This window comes from Macaca nemestrina, chromosome 18, assembly GCF_043159975.1.
Source record: "Macaca nemestrina isolate mMacNem1 chromosome 18, mMacNem.hap1, whole genome shotgun sequence".
Classification (NCBI taxonomy): Eukaryota; Metazoa; Chordata; class Mammalia; order Primates; family Cercopithecidae; genus Macaca; species Macaca nemestrina.
In genome coordinates this window covers 55,653,262-55,674,283 of record NC_092142.1, presented here as the reverse complement: position 1 = coordinate 55,674,283, position 21,022 = coordinate 55,653,262, and the positions used below count along the sequence as shown (strand labels likewise).

Below are 21,022 nucleotides of genomic sequence, written 5' to 3'. Positions count from 1 at the left end.
TATGCCAGATAGAGTCCTCACTGGCATAGTTGGGTAGAATCCCCCTCTGCCCTGAGGGCCGTGTTCATTGTTGGGCTTCCGTTGTCCAGAAGACAGCTGATCACAGGGGTCCTAAGGCCCAAAACCCTATCATGTGAGCATCAGCTGAGAGAGAGAGGCAGGTTCGATCTGGAAGGGAACAGTTACCTTCAAATATTTGGCAGTGGTTGCCCCAGTTATCTGTAGCTGTGCAACCAATTACCCACAATTTAGCAGCTTAAAACAACGACCATTTTATTTTCTTTCCTGAATTTGTGGGTCAGGAGTTGGAGCAGTGCTCACTTGGGTGATTCTTTTGTTTTATGTGTCATTAGCTGAGGTCACTCGGTGCTGTTCGGCTGGTGGATGGGCTGGTCTGGAGAATCTAAGCTGGCTTCAGTCACACATCTGGCACTTTGGCAGTGATGGCTGGAGGCTGGGCACAGCTGGAACTGTTGACCAGAGCGCCACATGTGGCTTCTTCAGCATGGTGGCCTCAGGGCAATTAGACTCAGGTCATATAGGTGAGGGTTTCAAGAGACGGGAGTGGTAGCTGCAAGTCTCTTAAACCCTGGACCCTGAAACTAGTACAGGTCGCTTGCACCACACTCTATTGGTCAAGCAGTGAGAGAAGCTGCCCAGATTCAAGAGGAGGGGAACAAGACCCCCTGTCTTGAAGGGAGGAGTCAACAAATTTCAGGCGTGTCTAATCTGCCATAGTAGTCATGGGGAATAATATCGAGCTCCTGCTGTGAGTCAAGACTTGTGCTAAGAACACTACGAGTTTATCTTAAAGCCTAACACAGTCCTATAAGGCAGGTGCTGTTGTCTCCATTTTACAGATGATGCGCTAAAGAGTTACAGGATCTGTTCAGGGTAACATAGCTTGTAAGTGGCAGAGCTGGGATTTGAACCCATACCTACATGTTTATGCCATGCTGAAAAGAGGAAATTAGGCTTGCTTTCTGTGGTCCTAAGGGCAGAATCAGGACAATCGCAGTCGGTGGGGAGGGGGTAAGGTTACAGGAATAAAGATTGTGTTCCAGGTAGCAGGGTCTTTCCCCTCCTCTCCTCTCCTTCCCTCTCCTCCCATCTCTTTTACTTTATTTTCTTTTTTTAAAGACAGGGTCTCAGCTCTGTTGCCAGGCTGGAGTACAGCAGTGTGATCATAGCTCACTGCAGCCTTAACCTCCTGGGCTTAAGAGATCCTCCCACTTCAACCCTCCTGAGTAGCTGCGACTATAGGTGTGTGCCACCACACTTGGCTGATTTTTTTTTTTTTTTTTTGGTAGAGATGGGGTCGCACTATGTTGTCCAGGCTGGCCTTGAACTCCTGGACTCAAGCAACTCTCCTGCTTCAGCCTTCCAAAGTGTTGGAATTACAGGCGTGAGCCACTGCACCCAGCCAGAAAGGCCTTTCTTGCAATTAGAGCTGATTATGAGTGGAAGGGACCCCTTGGGGGATAGTTCCCTGTTACTACAGCAGAGGCCAGCAGATCCCAGCATTAAATAGGGGGATAGGAAGAGGTTAGTTTCCTTCTTCCCCGGGAGATTCTGTGACTCAGTGGCCCCCATCACAGGTACCATCTATCCGCTCTTAGTTCTTCCTCGTTCTGCGGATGCTGCCTTCATTTGGGAGGTGTATTAGTTATCTTGCTGCATTACAAATTACTTAGCAGCTCAAGACAACACACATGAACTATCTCATAGTTTCTGTGGGCAGGAATCAGACAGGCTTAGCTAGGCCCTGTGGCTCAGGATGTCTTATAGATAGCCATCAAGGTGACAGCCAGGGCTGCAGTCAGCTCAAGTGTCAGCAGGGACAGGATCTGCTTCCAAGCTCCCTCATGTGGTTGTGAACAGAATTTGGTTCCTTGTGGGCTATGGTACTGCGGCTTCCCTCCTTGTGACGTGGGTCCCTCTACAGAGCATCTCACCACAGGACAGCGAGCCAGTGAGAGGGCCAGAGTGCGAACAAGGGTGGGAGCAAGAGAGAAGTCGTAGTGTTTTATTTTTTTAATATTTATTTATTTATTTATTTGAGACAGAGTTTTGCTCTTGTTGCCGAGGCTGGAGTGCAATGGCGCGATCTAGACTCACTGTAACCTCCGCCTCCCAGGTTCAAGCAATTCTCCTGCCTCAGCCTCCCAAGTAGCTGGGATTTCAGGCGTGCGCCACCACGCCCAGCTAATTTTGTCTTGTCATCGTCTTTTATTCATTCATTCTTAGCGAAGATGATACTAACTTTATTCAAGAGGCATCCAAGGCATGGGATCTCAATCACATGGCCTCCAAATAGTGATATGATAGTGGCCCAGGGCAGGATACAGTCCCCTTCTCTCCCCTGCCATATGGGGCGGGGATGAACAGGAAACTTTTCATTTTAAAACAGCAGAAAAATTAGGCCGGGCACGGTGGCTCACACCTATAATCCCAACACTCTGAGAGGCTGAGGTGGAAGGATCGCTTGAGATCAGGAGTTTGAGACTAGCCTGAGCAACATAGTGAAACCCCCGTCTCTACAAAAGATTTTAAAAAGTAGCCAGATGTGGTGGTACTCACTGCTAGTCCCAACTACTTGGGCAGCTGAGGTGGGAAAGTTGCTTGAGCCCAGGAGGTTGAGGCTGCAGTAAGTTGTGATCGTGCCACTGCCTGGGTAGGGAGGGCAAGATTCCATCTCTATTTTTAAAAAATTAAAATAAATAAATAGGCCAGGCGCAGTGGCTCATGCCTTAATCCCAGCACTTTGGGAGGCCGAGGTGGGTGGATCACCTGAGGTCAGGAGTTCGAGACCAGCCTGGCCAACATGATGAAACCCCATCTCTACTAAAAATACAAAAATTAGCTGAACCTGGTGGCGGTGCCTGTAATCCTAGATACTCAGGAGGCTGAGGCAGGAGAATCACTTGAACCCAGGAGGCGGAGGCAGGAGAATCGTTCCTATCAGGCCTCTGAGCCCAAACCAAGCCATTGCATCCCCTGTGACTTGCACGTATGTACCCAGATGGCCTGAAGTAACTGAAGAATCACAAAAGAAGTGCAAATGCCCTGCCTCGCCTTAACCGATGACATTCCACCACAAAAGAAGTGAAAATGGCCTGCCCTTGCCTTAAGCGATGATATTATCTTGTGAAATTCCTTTTCCTGGCTCATCCTGGCTCAAAAAACTTCCCCACTGAGCACCTTGTGACCCCCACTCCTGCCCACCAGAGAACAACCCCCCTTTGACTGTAATTTTCCTTTACCTACCCAAATCCTATGAAACGGCCCCACCCTTATCTCCCTTCGCTGACTGTCTTTTCGGACTCAGCCTGCCTGCACCCAGGTGATTAAAAAGCTTTATTGCTCACACAAAGCCTGTTTGGTGGTCTCTTCGCACGGACACACATGACAGTTTCAACCTAGGAGGTGGAGGTGCAGTGAGCTGTGATCGCGCCACTGCATTCTAGCCTGGGTGACAGAGCGAGACTCTGCCTCAAAAACAAATAAATAAACATCAGAAAAATCATACCATTGACAATCTATAGTCAACCCAGGTGAAGGTTTTCATTCTACAGATTGTTTCCATATAGTAGAAATCCTCTTTGTAAACCTTCACTTCTCTCAGTACTCTCCGTTGTTCCATAAAATAGGTATTTCTCCCTTTTCCAAATTATTTGGAAAACAGCTTCCTCCCTTCTTTTTTTCTTCTAATATTTGAATTAAGAAGTCATCATCTTTTGTAACCTAATCACGGAAGTGATCTCCCATCCCTGTTTCAGTATTCTATTCTTTTTTTTTTTTTTTTTTTGAGACGGAGTCTCGCTCTGTCGCCCAGACTGGAGTGCAGTGGCCGGATCTCAGCTCACTGCAAGCTCCGCCTCCCGGGTTTACGCTATTCTCCTGCCTCAGCCTCCCGAGTAGCTGGGACTACAGGCACCAGCCACCTCGCCCGGCTAGTTTTTTGTATTTTTTAGTAGAGACGGGGTTTCACTGTGTTAGCCAGGATGGTCTCGATCTCCTGACCTCGTGATCCGCCCGTCTCGGCCTCCCAAAGTGCTGGGATTACAGGCTTGAGCCACCGCGCCCGGCCAGTATTCTATTCTTTAGAAGCAAGTCACTAGGTCCAGGCTGTACTCAAGGGGAGGGAATTACACCAGGGCATGAATACCAGAGTCTAGCATCACTGGGACCATCTTCAAAGCCTGGCTACCACTGGGCAAAGGTGCTGATACATGTGTGACTTCAGACTCTTTGCAAGTGCTGTTTCCTTTGTCTTGGATGCTCTCCTTAACCCTCTGTCTCCTTCATCTGGTGGGTCTCAGTTTAAAGGCAATTTGCTCAGGAAAGCCTTCCTGGAACCCCAAATAGGCCAAATCCATCTGTTACCATCAAGCACATCCCTTCTTTGTAGGACTTATTGCAATTACAGTTGCCAGTAAGAAAGAAGCTAACACTTTTCTTTTTATTTATTTTTAATAGAGATGGGATCTTGCTATGTTGCCCAGGCTGGTCTTGAACTCCTGGCCGTAAGCGATGCTCTTGCCTCAGCCTCCCAAAGCATTAGGCTTACAGGTGTGACTCACCACACCCAACCTGCTAACACTTTTCTATATCACACATCCCGTGCCAGCTGTTCAATTCTTGGCACATGTGAACTCAGTCCTTTCGACGGCCCTATAAGATGGGGACTGTTATTATCCACATTTGACAGAGGGAGAAACCGAGGCTCAGAGAGGTTAAGTAACACTGCCAGTCACTCACTAAGAAAGGGCCACACCAGGCATTGGAGCTCCAGAGCCTGAGAGGTTGGCCTTCTGTCCCTCAGCCTCTCCCAGCAGCCGGTACTGTGTGTGGCTTTTTGTTTAATCCTTGTCTCCCCACGAGGCTGTGGGCTGTGTCTGCTGCATTCATCGTCCTAGCTCTGGCACCTGGCACTGCGCCCGGCTCATGGTGGGTGCTTAATAATGCAGAGGAATGGAGAGAATTGGATCCTGCCAGGAGCTGGAAGGAGACTCTGTGAAGGGCGAGGCCTGACTTGTGGAGAGCCAGCTTGGAAAATCTGCATTCAGGGAGAAGCTAAAATCCTGCTGCATCATCCCTTCCTCACCCATCTGGCCTCAACTTTCCTTCTCTGTCTTACCTGTCCCCAAGCCCTGTGCTTCTGCTGTTGGATCGGACCCTGCCATGACACATCCTTCTCCAAACACACACTCCAGGTTTTTGCTCCTCTTCTACCATCCTCCAAATGCCCCCTCCTCCAAGGAGTCTTTACTGAGCCCCCAACATGATGGCATCTCTCCCTTCTTTTTTTTTTTTTTTTTTTTGTCTGAGACAGGGTCTTACTCTATCACCCAGGCTGGAGTGCAGTGGCTCTGTCACAGTTTACTGTGGTGTCAACCTCCCAGACTCAAGCAATCCTCTTGCCTCAATCTCCCGGGTAGCTGGACCACAGACATGCCCTAGCATGCTCAGCCAATTTTAAGAAAATTTTCGTAGAGACAGAAGTCTCACTATGTTGCTCAGGCTGGTCTCAAAGTCCTGGCCTCAAATGATTCTCCTGCCTTGGCCGCCCAAAGTGCCAGGATTACAGGCATGAGCCACTGCGCCTGACCATCTCTCCCTTCTTAAAGCACCCAGAGATTTTGAGTTGCACCTTCCCTCCCTCCCTGAGCCGCAGTCTTCCCATCTATCAAATGGGCACAGCCTACGTGCCTTGGCCTGGACTTCTCTTCCAGCTCTAAAGCATCCAGGATTCCACTCAGGTTGTTCTTGAAACAGTCTTATCCTCCCCATCAGTCTGTGAGTTCCCTGAAAAGCAGAGACCGTTTCTTTTCATGTATCCCCAGTGACCAGCAGAGGGCATGGTGATTTTTGGGCATCCATAAATATTTTTGTGATGAAACCGTGTGGAGGGCTGGGTTGAGATGCAGACTCAGTGGATATATACGTCTCCTGTGTGCTCGATCCCATGCAAAGCCAAAAAATGTCATTAAAAGGCTGAATGGCAGAAGATAAAGAAGAACCCAACCAGTAAAAGAGCAAAGTTGGAGGACTCACACTATCCAATTTCAAAAGTTACAATAAGCCACAGTAATCAAGGCTGTGTGGTACTGGTACCAGGACAGGCATAGATCAATGGAACAGGATTGAAAGTCTAAAAGGAAATCACATGTATGGTCAATTGATTTTTGATGAAGGTCTCAAAACAATTCAATAGAGAAAGGGTAGATGTTTTTTTTTTGTTTGTTTGTTTTTGTTTTTTTTTTTTTGAGACGGAGTCTCGCTCTGTCGCCCAGGCTGGAGTGCAGTGGCCGGATCTCGGCTCACTGCAAGCTCTGCCTCCCGGGTTTACGCCATTCTCCTGCCTCAGCCTCCCGAGTAGCTGGGACTACAGGCGCCCGCCACCTCGCCCAGCTAGTTTTTTGTATTTTTTAGTAGAGACGGGGTTTCACCGTGTTAGCCAGGATGGTCTCGATCTCCTGACCTCGTGATCCGCCCGTCTCGGCCTCCCAAAGTGCTGGGATTACAGGCTTGAGCCACCGCGCCCGGCCAGGGTAGATGTTTAAACTAATGATACTGAGACAACTGGATATCCACATGCAAAAAAAAAAAAAAAAAAAAAAAAAAGAAAGAAATTAGATTTTTACCTCACATTATACATGAAAATTAACTCAAAATGGATCATAGATTTAAATTTAAGAGTTAAAACTATAGAACATAGAACACCTAGAAGAAAGCATAGGAGAAATCTTTATGACCTTAGATTAAACAAAGAGGTCTTAGATATGATACCATAATCACAATTTATCAAGGAAAAAACTGATGAATTGGACTTTCTTAAAATTAAGAAGTTTTGTGCTTCAAAAACATCATCAATAAAATCAGAAGACAGTCCCAGAAGACTGGGAGAAAATATTTACAAAGCATATATCTGATTAAGGACTGGTATCCAGAATATATAAAGAACTCTTACAATTCAATAATACAAACAATGGAATTTTAAAAAGGGCAACGTCTGTAATCCCAACACTTTGGGAGGTTGAGGTGGGTAGATCACTTGAGGTCGGGGGTTCGAGATCAGCCTGGCCAACATGGCAAAACCCCATCTTTACTAAAAATACAAAAATTAGCCAGGTGTGGTGGTGCACGCCTGTAATCCTAGCTACTCAGAAGACTGAGGCAAGAGAATCACTTGAACCCAGGAGGTGGAGGTTGCAGTGAGCCAAGATTGTGTCACTGCATTCCAGCCTAGGCAACAGAGCCAGACTCTGTCTCAAAAACAAATACATATGAGCCAGGTGTGGTGGCGTGCACCTGTGGTTCCAGCTACTCGGGAGGCTGAGTCACAAGAATTGCTTGAGTCCACGAGGCAGAGGTTGCAGTGAGCCAAGATCATGCCACTGCACTCAAGCCTGAACAACAGCGAGACTCTGTCTCAAAAATAAAAATAAAAATAAACTGGCAAAAATGCATACCGAAAATAATTGAAAGCAGGGACTCAAACAGATATTTGTAAAACACTATTCATAGCAGTATTACACATGATAGCCAAAAGGTGGAAACAGCCTGAATGTCCATTGATGAATGAATAAACAAAATATGGCATAGACATGCAATGGAAAATTTATTCAGCCTTAAGAAGGAATGAAATTTTAACACATCTTACAAAGTAAATGAACCTTAAAAACATGATGACTAGGCGCAGTGGCTCACACCTGTAATGTGAGCACTTTGGGAGGCTGAGGTGGGCAGATCACGAGGTCAGGAGTTCGAGACCAGCCTGGCCAATATGGTGAAACCCTATCTCTACTAAAAACACAAAAATTAGCCAGAGTGGTGATGGGCACCTATTGTCCCAGCTACTCAGGAGGCTGAGGCAGGAGAATTGCTTGAACCCGGGAGGCGGAGGTTGCAGTGAGCCGAGATCATGCCATTACACTCCAGCCTGGGCGATAGAGCAAGACTCCATCTAAAAAAAAAAAAAAAAAAAAAAAAATTATGCTAAATGAAATAAGCCAGACACAAAAGGACAAATACTGTGTGATCCCAGTTTATATGAAGTAAGTAGCATAGTCAAATCCACAGAGACAGACAGTAAAAAGGTGGCCTCAGGCCTGGGTGGTGGTGGGGGTGGGGCGGGGGTGGGGTTAGTGTCTTATGGATAGAGTTTCAGATGGGCAAGATGGAAAAGTTCTGGAGATGGACGATAGTGACGGTTCACAACAATGTAAATGTAATGAAAGCCACAGCACTGTACACTTAAAAATGGTACATTTTATGTTATATATATTTTACCACAATAAAAAAGAGAAAAAAATGGGCAAAACCTTCTAATAGATATGTCACCAAAGAAAATACATGGATGGCTAATAAGCACATGAAAAGATGTTTAACATCATGAGTCACTAGGGAAATGCAAATTAAAACCACAGTGAGGCCAGGCGTGGTGGCTTACACCTGTAATCCCAGCACTTTGGGAGGCCAAGGCAGGCGGATCACAAGGTTAAGAGATTGAGATCATCCTGGCAAAACTAAAACAAAATAAAAATTAGCTGGGCATGGTGGCACACGCCTGTAACCCCAGCTACTTGGGAGGCTCAGGCAGGAGAATGGTTTGAACCTGGGAGGTGGCAGTTGCAGTGAGCCAAGATCGTGCCACTGCACTCCAGCCTGGTGACAGAACAAGACTCCGTCTCAAATAAATAAATAAATAAAAATAAACGACAGTGAGAGACTACTTTATACTTGCTAGAATGGCTATCATAAAAAAGACGGACAACAAAAAGTGTTGCTAAGAATGTGCAGAAATTGAAATACTTATGCATTGCTGGTGGGAATGTTAAGTGGTATAGCCACTTTGGAAAGCAATTTGGCAGTTTCTTCAAAAGTTAAACACAGAAGTACCATATGACCCAGTAATTCCACTCCTAGATATCAACCCAAGAGAAATAAAAATATATGGCAAAGTAGAGCACAGAGTCAAGCACCTGTAGTCCCAGCTACTCAGAAGGCTGAAGTACAAAGATCAATTAAACCCAGGAATTCAAGGCCAGCCTTGGCAACATAGCAAGACCCCCATCTCGAAAATATACATATATGTATATATCCACACAAAGACTCATGCATAAATGTTTACAGCCATTTATAAATATAGCTATCATCCAAAATAGCAAAAAATGACAGCAACCCAAAAGCCCATCAATTGGTGAATGGATAAACAAAATGCAATATGTAAACACTACTCAGTAATGTAAAGGAAGAACGAATTACTAATACATACAACAAAGCGGAACGAATCTCAAAAACGTTATGTTAAGTGAAAGAAGCCAAATGCAAAAGACTACATATTGTATGATTCCATTTATATAAAATGTCTAGAAAAGGCAAACCTATAGAAACAGAAGGCAAGTCAGTGGTTGCCTAGGGGTAGGGGTGGGAGCAGGGGTTAACTACAAATAGGCACAAGGGAACTTTTGGATGATGGAAATGCTCTAAAACTGGATTGTGGAGATGGTTGCACAAGTCTAAAAATTTGCTAGTATCATTGGATTGCACCCTTACAATGGGTGAATTTTATGACATGTAAACTGTACATTGATAAGAGTGTTAAAAAATAAAAGAATATCACAAGGAGGCCAGAAACTTTGAAAACTTTCTGAAAAACAAAAAGCAGATGGAAGACAAAGGATCAGTGACCAAAATATATAAAGAGCTTCTACAAATCAATAAGAAAATGACAAATAACTGAATATGGAAAGAACGAAGAACATGAAATAGCAGTTCACAGAAAATGACAACTAATAAACCAGTAGGAAAATGCTTAACCTCATTGCTAAAAGAAAAGATGCAATTTAGAACCTAGGATGTCATTTTTCACCCACCAGGTCGACAAAATGTAAGGTTAACACCTAGGGCTGATGAAGAGATAAAGCATTGAAAATTCTCAGACACTGCAGGTGGAATGCAAATTGAAATAGCCTCAGTGGAGGGCTGTCTGGCAGGATACATGAAAAGTAATAAGGGCTATTTCCTGTGCTCCAGTGATTACACATCTCAGCTTATAACTCAGAGAAACTCACTGGCACAGGTGCACAGTCTGCATATTGAAACAAGTGGAAGCCACCTAAATGTCCATCCATCAGTTTGTAAGACAGTTGCAGAATGAACTATGATATAACCATTCCATGATGTTTTCTGTAGCAGTTATTAGATCTTTATCTCCTAACATGGAAAAATTGTCAAGACATTTTCTTTTTCTTTCTTTTTTTCTTTCTCTCTCTTTTTTTTTTTTTTTTTTGAGACAGGGTTGTGCTATGTTGCCCAGGCTGGAGTGCAATGGCATGATCATAGTTCACTGCTCTCTCAAACTCCCTCAAGTGTTCCTCCCACTTCAGCCTCCCAAGTAGCTAGGACTGCAGATGTGTGCCACCATGCCTGGCTCATCTTTTTTTATTTATTATTTATTTATTTTTTTTGAGATGGAGTCTTGCTCTGTTGCCCCAGTTGGAGTGTAGTGGCGCGATCTCGGCTCACTGCAAGCTCCGCCTCCCGGGTTCACACCATTCTGCTGCCTCAGCCTCCCAAGTAGTTAGGACTACAGGCACCAGCCACCGTGCCTGGCTAATTTTTTGTATTTTCAGTAGAGCTGGGGTTTCACCGTGTTATTCAGGATGGTCTCGATCTCCTGAACTCGTGATCCACCCGCCTCCACCTCCCAAAGTGCTGGGATTACAGGTTTGAGCCACCGTGCCCGGGGCCTGGCTCATTTTTAATTTTTTTGGAAAGACAGGGTCCCACTTCTCACTTTGTTGCCCAGGCTGGTCTTGAACTCCTAGGCTCAGGTGGTTCTCCCACCTTGTCTTCTCAAAGTACTGGGGTTATAGGTGTGAGCCACGATGCCTGGCCAAGACATATTGTTGAGTGAAAAAAAGGTAAGTGGTACTATTCTTTACTATTCTTTAAGTGGTACTTAAAAATTAGCCAAACAGGCCGGGCGCGGTGGCTCAAGCCTGTAATCCCAGCACTTTGGGAGGCCGAGATGGGCGGATCACGAGGTCAGGAGATCGAGAGACGATCCCGGCTAACACGGTGAAACCCCGTCTCTACTAAAAAATACAAAAAAATAGCCGGGCGAGGTGGCGGGCGCCTGTAGTCCCAGCTACTCGGGAGGCTGAGGCAGGAGAATGGCGTAAACCCGGGAGGCGGAGCTTGCAGTGAGCTGAGATCCGGCCACTGCACTCCAGCCTGGGTGACAGAGCAAGACTCCGTCTCAAAAAAAAAAAAAAAAAAAAAAAAAAATTAGCCAAACAGAAGTGAACATTAATATGTGTAAAGCTAAAGACCCCCTTGATTCTCCTGGAAAATTCCATTTCCTTTCTATACACAAATGTGGAGTTTTTAATTCTCTTTTTACATAATTAGCATTATACTATATGTATTGTATAGCATTATATGATATGCACTGTTCTACAGCTTTTTTTTTTTTTTTTTACACTTAATGGTAAGTTGTGGAGGTGTTTCCACTGCAGTATCCAAGTCTTACCTCATTCTTTCTATTAGATGTTCATTATGATTTTTTTTTTTTTTTTTTTTTTTTTTTTTTTGAGACAGGCTGTTGCCTAGGCTGGAGCGCAGATCTCAGCTCACTTCAACCTCTACCTCCTGAGTTCAAGCAATTCTCCTACCTCAGCCACCTGAGTAGTTGGGATTACAGGCATGCACCACCACTTGGCTAATTTTTTTTTTTTTTTTTTGAGACGGAGTCTCGCTCTGTCACCCAGGCTGGAGCGCAATGGCCGGATCTCAGCTCACTGCAAGCTCCACCTCCCAGGTTTACGCCATTCTCCTGCCTCAGCCTCCTGAGTAGCTGGGACTACAGGCGCCCGCCACCTCACCCGGCTAGTTTTTTGTATTTTTTAGTAGAGACGGAGTTTCACCGTGTTAGCCAGGATAGTCTCAATCTCCTGACCTCATGATCCGCCCGTCTAGGCCTCCCAAAGTGCTGGGATTACAGGCTTGAGCCACTGCGCCTGGCCAATTTTTGTATTTTTAGTAGAGATGGGGATTCGCCATACTGGTCAGGTTGGTCTCAAACTCCTGGCCCCATGTCATCTGCTTGGCCTCCCAAAGTGCTGGGATTACAGGTGCAAGCCACCGCACCTGGCCCATTATGATCATTTTTAAAGTCTACTTCTCTACTAAAGGATATTTAGCTTGTTTTGAGACTTCTGCTGATACAGATGATAATACAATCCTGGGTGAAGTATATACCCAAAGTGGCTGTACCTATTTACACTCCATCAGGGGATGGAGGTATGTAACCAGTCCCCTACCCATCACTATTAATTAAAAAAACAACCTTTTATGATTTTGCCAAATGAATGACAAAATGTTATTTTAGTTTCCATTTCCTTGGTATAATGAAGTAAAATATTCATTCTATTTCATTTCATTTGTTCTTTAGCCTTTCAAGTTTATTTTTCCATGAATTGCTTAGTTATATCCTTTACCTAATTTTTTTTTCTTTATTTGAGATGGAGTCTCGCTCTGTGGCCCAGGCTTGTGGGGAAAAGAAAGAGAGATCAGACTGTTACTGTGTCTATACAGAAAGAAGTAGACATAAGATACTCCATTTTGTTCTGTATTTGAGATGCTGTTAATCTGTAATCCTATCCCCAACTCTGTCCTTGCAAGAGACATGTGCTGTGGTGACTCAAGGTTTAATGGATTTGGGGCTGTGCAGGGTGTGCCTTGTTAAACAAGTGCCCGAAGGCAGTATGATTGTTAAAAGTCATTGCCATTCTTTTAATCTCAAGTACCCAGGGACACTTGCACTGCGGAAGGTCGCAGGGACCTCTGCCTAGGAAAGCTAGGTATTGTCCAAGGTTTCTCCCCATGTGATAGTCTGAAATATGGCCTCATGGGAAGGGAAAGACCTAATTGTCTCCCAGCCTGACACCTGTGAAGGATCTGTGCTGAGGAGGACTAGTATAAGAGGAAAGAAGGCCTCTTGGCAGTTGAGATAGAGAAAGGCATCTGTCTCCTGCCCACCCCTGGGCAATGGAACATCTCCGTGTAAAATCCGATTGTATGTTCTATTTACTGAGATAGGAAAAAACCGCCTTAGGGCTAGAGGTGGGACGTGCTAGCGGCAATGCTGCTCTTTATGCACTGAAAATGTTTATGGAGATGTTTGCATATGCACATCAAGGCACAGCACTTTTCCTTAAACTTATTCATGTCACAGAGATCTTTATTCATATGTTTTTCTGCTGACCTTCTCCCTGCTATGACCCTATTGTCCTGCCACTTCCCTTTTTCTTAAAGATGGTAAAGATAACTATCAATAAATACTGAGGGAACTCAGAGACTGGTGCCGGCGCGCGGGTCTTCTGTATGCTGAGTGCCAGTCCCCTGGGCCCACTTTTTCTTTCTCTATACTTTGTCTCTGTGTCTCATTTCTTTTCTCAAGTCTCTCGTTCCACCTAAAGAGAAACACCGACAGGTGTGGAGGGGCAGGCCACCCCTTCACAGGCTGGAGTGCGATGGCACGATCTCGGCTGACAGTAACTACCACCTCCTGGGTTCAAGTGATTCTCCTGCCTCAACTTCCCAAGTAGCTGGGATTGCAGGCGCCCACCACCACGCTTGGCTAATTTTTGTATTTTTAGTAGAGATGGGGCTTTGCCATGTTGGCTTGAACTTCTGACCTCAGGTGATCCATCTGCCTCAGCCTCCCGAAGTGCTGGAATTACAGGCGGGAGCCACTGCACCCGGCCTTTTGCCTAATTTTTAAATCATTGTCTGTTTCTTATCTATTTATAGAAACTATTTATATATTGTATATACTGATCTTTTGTCAAACGTGTGTGTGTGTATGTACAAAAGATCATATGTATGTAAACAGTAGTACCCCTTATCCAGAGGGGATACCTTCAATATCCCCAGTGGATGCCAAAGCTGTGGACAGTACCAAGCCCTATATATCTTTTTTCCTATGTGTACATAGGTATGTTAAAGTTTAATTTATACATTAGGCACAATAAGTGATTAACAAATAATAGAACAATTATGACAACATACTGTAATAAAAGTTATATGAATGTGATCTCCCTCTCTCTTGTCTCATAACATCTTATTGTGTGTAATATTTTTGGACTGTGGTTGATTATAGGTAACTGGAAAGTGAAACTTTGGATAAGGGGGGACTACTATATACACACACTATATGACTCAGCTCCGGCTGCTATAACAAAATACTATAGACTGGGCAGCTTACAACAGACATTTATATTTTCACAGTTCTGGAAGCTGGAAGTTCATGATCAAGGTGCCAGCATGGTCAGTTTCTTGTCCTGGCTCATAGGCCTCCCCCACCTCACTATCTTCACAAAGAAGAGGTGTACTCACGTGACCTCTTCATGCACAAGAGGACAGGTGAGCAAGTGAGCTCTTGGTGACTCTTCTACAAGGACACTAACCCTATAGTTGGAGGGCCCCACCCCTGTAACTTCATTTAACCTAAATTACCTCATTATAAACCCTGTCTCCAAATATAGTCGCATTGGGACTTCGGGCTTCATCATGAATTTTGTTGAGGGGACACAATTAAATCCACAGCACACAGTATATTAATAGAAACTATTGTCCTTCATCATTTAGCTTTGTTTATTGTTTAAAATTGTAAAATACGATGACATAAAATTTGCCATCTTAAAGATTTTTAAGTGTGCAGTTCAGTAATGATAAGTACATTCAGATTGTCTGCAACCCATCTCCAGAACCCTTTTCATCTTGCAAAACTGAAACTCTATATTGATTAAACAACTCTCAACTTCCACCTTGTATTAGTTTGTTTTCACACTGCTATAAAGATACTACCTGAGACTGGGTAATTTGTAAAGAAAAAAGATTTAATTGACTCACAGTTCCGGATGGCTGGGGAGGTCTCAGGAAATTTACAATCATGATGGAAGGCAAAGGGGAAGCAAGCACCTTCTGCACAGGGTGGCAGGAGAGAGAGAGAACAGAGTGGGAACTGCCAAACACTTTCAAAACCATCAGCTCTCATGAGAACTCACTATCATGAGAACAGCATGGGGGAAATCATCCCCATGATCTGATCACCTCCCACCAGGTCCCTCGCCTGATACATGGGGACAGAGCCAAATCATATCATCCTTCCCTCCAGCCCCTGGCAACTTCCATCCTACACTTGCACCTGTCTCTGTGTAGATAGACTATAACTGCTCTAGGTGTCTCATACGCATGGAATCACACAGAATTTGTCTTTGGGTGACTGGCTTGTTTCACTCAGCATGATGTCCTCCAGGTTCATTCATGTTGTAGCATATGTCAAATTTCCTTGCTTTTTAAGGTTGAATAATATTCCTTTGTATGTATATAACACACTTTGTTTATCTATTCATCTGTCATTGGACACTTGGATTGCTTCCACTTTTTGGCGATTATAAATAATCCTATGAACATGTGTGTAAGAATACCGCTTCAAGACTCTGCTTTCAATTCTTTGGGGGTGTACCTAGAAGTGGAATTGCTGGGTCACATGGAATTCTATTTTTAACTTTGAGAACTACAGTTTTCCACAGCACTGCATCATTCTACATTCCTACCAGCAAGGCACATGGGTTCCAATATCTCTACATTCTGGCCAACACTTTTTATTTTGTATTGCTGATACTAGCCATATTAGTGTATGTGAGGTGATTTTGCTTCTTTTTCTGTGATTTTTGTAACACAAGGCAAGCCAGAAGCAAGAAAACAATGCATGCTTAAGTTTAGAGGGCTACCCTTCAATTAGACAGTCTGTATTCAAATCCTGGCTATACCACACCACTCTAGCTGTGTGTCCTCATGCAAATTTCCCCAACCTCTACTGCCCCATCTGTAAAATGAAGTTAAAAATCATACTGATAGCCTTGGCAACATGGCAAAACCCAGCCTCTACCAAAAAAAAAAATTAGCTGGGCATGGTGGGATGCATCTGTAGTCCCAGCTACTCGGGAGGCTGAGGTGGGAGGATTGGTTGAGCCCTGGAGGTCCACACTGCAGTGCCCTGATGGCACCACTGCACTCCAGCCTGACAGAAAAAACAAAACAAAACAAAAAACCCTGCCTCTAATCCCAGCACTTTGGGAGGCCGAGGCTGGTGGATCACTTGAGCTCAGGTGTTCAAGACCAGCCTGGGCAACATGGTGAAACCCCATCTCTACAAAAATTAGCCAGACATGCAAACTGTTCCAACACCTTTCACTGAGTAGTGTGTACTTTCCCACTGGTTTCTAGCAACACAGAGGTTTGTTTTTGGACTGTCCTCTGTGCAATTGATCTATTCCTGACCCTCCACCATTTTCCAGAGCTTTGGAAACAAGTGGAGCTACCAGGTTGGAGAAAGCTCCCTTTGTTGTTCCTTTTCAAAGCTGGCTTGGCTTTCCCTGCATTCTCCTTTTCTAAACTCAGCCTGTGTGTGTGTGTGTGTGTGTGTGTGTGTGTGTATGTGTGTGTATGTGTATGTGTATATCTCCTGGTGAGCTTTTGAATTAACTGTCAGCAAAAACTAACGTGGAGGAAAAGTGATGTGTTCAGAGCATTGTATCCTCTTACTGGGAAACTTTTGTCTCCCAGAATTTGTTTCTCCCTTCTTAGCTCACCCAGGTAAACCTGAGTGTTCTCTTTCACCAAGGACTGGATCACAACCACTGTGGATAAAAGCTCTTACTACCCTTGAAGACAGGAGGGGCTGGAGACAAACTGCCAAATGAGAAAATGTGAAAGGGAACCGAACAATGTGCTTTGGGGAAACAGGCTACTCAGGGTGGTGACCTTGGGAATGCAGCTGACCGTCAGCCAATACAAGCCCCTGGGCCTCCTGGACATTCCTCTGATAAATCTGAAAACAGACAGCTTTGCAGAAGCAACTAGAAAATCCCCAAATTCACAGGCCCCACAGGCTAGGGGCTGGCCTTAACTCCCCCTAACTCTATTCTACAGATGAAGAAAGTGAGGTTAGGAGGTTGGAGAGGGCCAAACCTAGATGAGCCTGGTCTCTCCTGTTTCCCTAGACTTGAACTTGACTTAGCAGGAGGGTGGGGTGCCATCTGAAGGTGGAGGAGAACGCATTCTGTCCCCCAGGCTCCACCCCAGCCCCAAACAGACCAGTGGCCAAGTCTCAAGTGTTTCTTTCTTTTCTTTTTTTTCTTTTTTTTTTTTTGAGACAGAGTCCTGCTCTGTCGCCCAGGCTGGAGTGCAGTGTCGTGATCTCAGCTCACTGCAACCTCCACCTCTTGGGTTCAAGTGATTCTTTTGCTTCAGCCTCCCGAGTAGCTGGGATTACAGGCACCTGCCACCAAGTCCGGCTAATTTTTGTATTTGTAGTAGAGACAGGGTTTCACCATGTTGGCCAGGCTGGCCTTGAACTCCTGACCTCAGGTGATCCACCCGCCTCAGCCTCCCAAAGTGCTGGGATTACAAGCGTGAGCCACCGCACCCAGCCAGGGTTTCACTCAACTGGGTGGCTCCCTTGGAGTAGACCCCCCCACTGCTCCGCATCCTTCCCCCCTTTAAGAAGAGACCAGTCCTTGGCTCATGCTGTTCATGGGATTTATTGCCACTCCCCTAAGGTCAACAGGGGAAGGGGACACCAGCCACACCTCACCACAGGCATAGGTGGCACTGAGCCACCTGGCACTATCTCCACGTGCTCCACATGGAGGGGTGCTTCCTCACTCGCAGCAGCTGCACTTCTCTGCCTCTGCCTCTGCCTCGGCCCCCTCTCTGCCTTTGCACACACAGTCCTTGGCACACTTCTCACACTCCGCAGGGCAGCAGGAGCAGCAGCCTGCAGATAAAATGGAAGATGACCAGTCTGATGCACACTCCCGAAATCCGTCCCCATCAAAGGGGAGGGAAGGGTGCTGGGTGGGGAGTCATCCTCGTTCATTCAGCCAGGGCTGGTCACAGCCCCCTTCTTAGTCTCGCACCTGCTCTGACTCAGCATCTAAGTCGCGGCAGTGGCATCCTGCACCACCACAGGAGAGAGGTACCCAGGAAATAGACCAGAGCCCCTTGGGTGGATGCCAGGAAGTCCTGGGGGCTGGTGGGCTTAAGCTCAGGTTAGGTGGGTACTAGGCCTTAAGGAGAAAGCATCACAGGGTAAACGACCTTGAAAGGGGCCTTGAAGGATAAACTTGGGAGGGGCAGATATGACGCAGATGTAGGGGGCCCAGGAAAGCCGTGGGGAGGGGGTGGGGACCTGTGCCTGGTCTTATACCTAGGGAAGAAGGGAGCCTTCCTCCCACCTCTTAGTCTCTATGCATATTACACTGCTGTGAGCTGGGGAGATTCTGAGATCAAACTGAGAGGATCTGTAAGGCCTGAGAGAGGCCAAGGGACCGGAACTCCAGAGCTGAGCCCCAGCCTCCCTAATGGCTTCCCCAGGTTGGGTTTTGAGGGGTGGGGCGGGAAAGACTGGACCAGTGTAGCAGTCCTCAATCCCAGCTGCCATTGGAGTCTTCCGGGGATTTACAAAAACCTCTCGTTCCATGCCTAGGCCATCAATTCCTGGGTGTGGGGCAAGGGCATCTGTATTTTAATGTCTTCCCGGGTGGTTCTGTTCCAGCAAGAGTCAGAAACCACGGGATTGGGGCCTGGCGGTCTCTCCGTATCCTGCGTGGTGAGACACCAACTCCGCAGAGCAGAGGGGGCAGCGGCAGAGGGGAAGGGTCCCCGCACTCACTCTTCTTGCAGGAGGTGCATTTGCAACCCTCGCACTTGCAGGAGTCCGCGCAGGTGCAGGAGCCACCTAGAGAGGGCGACGCCACAGGAAGGGTTAATGTGGACAAACTCGGGTCCCCACGCCTGTCACGAGGAGATGGGGCACCAAGTCTCCCTGTTCTCCGCGACACAGGCATGCCCACCTTTCAGGAGGTAAAGAATAGGGAATCAGGAGCCCTTCCCCCAAGTGTCCTTGAGCGAAGGCGCGGGGCGTGGGTTTTTTTTGCAGGTACAAGGGCGCACAGTGCCGCAGGATGGGAGCGGCGGCGGGGGCTCACCAGAAGGGCAGGGGCAGGTCTCAGGGTCCATGTCGAAGCGAGCAGCAGCTGGAGGCTGTGAATGGGCTTCTCCAAGCAACTGGACGCGCGGCTTGGCTAGTGGCAGCAGGTGGCGATGCTTTTATAGCCCCGGGCGGGGGCGCGCATGCCAAGCCCGCTGGGCGCCCGCCCCTGCGCACCGCGCCGGCTCTTTGCGTTTGTGCACTTGGGCTCTGGCGCACGCACTGCGGCATCTGTCCCCTGCCCCCGCCGTGTGTGTGCACGGCCAGGGCCCGTTCGCCCACGCCCGCGCGTGCGCCCCCACTCCCACCCCGCAGTCGCTTGCACGACCCACTCGCCGCCGCCACGCGCGCGCTGCCAGTCCGCTCCCCGCATGGGTCCCGTAGGGGACGTGCCCGCCGCAGCAGCCGCCACTGCGTGGAAGCGCGCACGTACCATCTCCGAAAGTGGAGGAAAAGGCGCTTTGCGTATTTCCCAGCTCTTCCCTTCCTCTCTTCCCCTTCATTCGAGAATTCTCCCCGATGCCAGATCTGTTCAAATGGGTTGCTGGGCTGGGGGCAGAAAGAGGCTCCTCATGTTGAGCCCGACACTGACTCTTTCACCCTCCGAGTGCCACTGGCAAGGGGCGTGTTCCATTTCCCGGCTGTCCCGCCTGGCATCTTCAGGTCCTTGACTCCTAACCCTCCATCGTAAGTAAGAAAAAGTGAGGCCAGAGAAGCGGGAATGTGCGTAGGTCTCAGAATGAGCCTGAGGCCGAGCCAGGCCTAGAACTCAGAACTCAGGTACCTAGAGGGATTGTCAGTGGGGGGCATATTAAAATCAGGGCAGCTCGGTGAGATTTTTCTATTTATAAAAAGGAGGCCGGACATGGTGGCTCACGCCTGTAATCCCAACACTCTGGGAGGCCGAGGTGGGCAGATCACCTGAGGCTGGGAGTTGGAGGCCAGCCTGACCAACATGGAGAAACCCCATCTCTACTAAAGGTACAAAATTAGCTGGGTGTGGTGGCAGGTGCCTGTAATCCCGGCTACTTGGGAGGCTGAGGCAGGAGAATCACTTGAACCTGGGAGGCAGAGGTTGCAGTGAGCCCAAATCACGCCATTGCACTCCAGCCTGGGCAACACAAGGGAAACTGCGTCTCAAAAAAAAAAAAAATTATTTGGGTGTGGTGGCATGCACCTATAGTCCCAGCTACTTGGGAGGCTGAGGCAGGAGGATTACTTAAGCCCAGGAGGTTGGGGAGGCTGCAGTAAGCCTTTTTGCACCACTGCACTCCAATGTGGGTCAGAGCAAAATCCTGTCTCAAAAAGAAAAGAGAGCCTAGGTAAAATAAGATTGATAAATATTTATATGAATATAAGGGATTTCGGTGCAAAATGAAAGGAAAAGAAGTCTAAGCTGCCAAGGAGAATCATTTGTGACTGAGCAGGGTAGTGTGAGTGAGAATGAGACCCCGAGAAGGGGAGAGGAGAGAGGTCATTGAAGTTTGGGGGCAGCAAAGAAGGGACCAGAGCTGGGAGAGGACCTCTGTAAAAGGCATTTTAAAAAAGTTATTGTGAAGTGTTTGACTGTCACCGTCTCTGCTGTCCCTCTGAGACTTTCTGAAAATCTTCCTTACTTGCCAGTGCTTTCACAGAAGGGGCTGTGTTTCGGGGTAGATGGAGTCGAGCATTAAGATGACTCCCAAGGCCAGCGGCTCACGCCTGTAATCCCCATATGCTTTGGGAGGTCAAGGTGAGAATCACTTGAAGCCAGGAGTTTGAGACCAGCCTGGGCAACATAGTAAGACCCCCATCTCTACAAAATAAATAAATAAAATAAAAATTTTAAAAATTAGCCAGGAGTGGTGGGGAGCACATGTACCCCTAGCTACTTGGGAGGCCGGGGTGGGACGATTGCTTGAGCCTAGGAGTTTGAGGCTGCAGTGAGCTCTGATCACACCACTGAACTGT

The 21,022-nt window shown here is 46.9% G+C and overlaps 1 protein-coding gene across 1 annotated transcript; it reads right to left on the bottom strand.

Moving 5' to 3' along the window:
• Nucleotides 1-17,605: 17,605 nt before the first annotated feature.
• On the bottom strand, nt 17,606-19,256 carry LOC105494065 (metallothionein 3). The gene is made up of 3 exons (XM_011762170.3): nt 19,071-19,256; nt 18,755-18,820; nt 17,606-17,857 (listed from the first exon to the last, which is right to left on the bottom strand). Exons 1-3 carry the CDS (start codon nt 19,099-19,101, stop codon nt 17,742-17,744), a joined length of 213 nt encoding a protein of 70 aa, XP_011760472.1. The 5' UTR covers nt 19,102-19,256; the 3' UTR covers nt 17,606-17,741.
• Nucleotides 19,257-21,022: the final 1,766 nt, after the last annotated feature.

What these genes read in the sequence shown, in the direction of transcription:
- LOC105494065 (XM_011762170.3), bottom strand. Translation starts at nt 19,101, where the DNA reads ATGGACCCTGAGACCTGCCCCTGCCCTTCTG. An exon ending in GACCTGCCCCTGCCCTTCTG is followed by an intron (nt 18,821 to 19,070) that starts GTGAGCCCCCGC and finishes CGCCCTCTCTAG; the next exon opens with GTGGCTCCTGCACCTGCGCG. An exon ending in ATGCACCTCCTGCAAGAAGA is followed by an intron (nt 17,858 to 18,754) that starts GTGAGTGCGGGG and finishes TTTTATCTGCAG; the next exon opens with GCTGCTGCTCCTGCTGCCCT.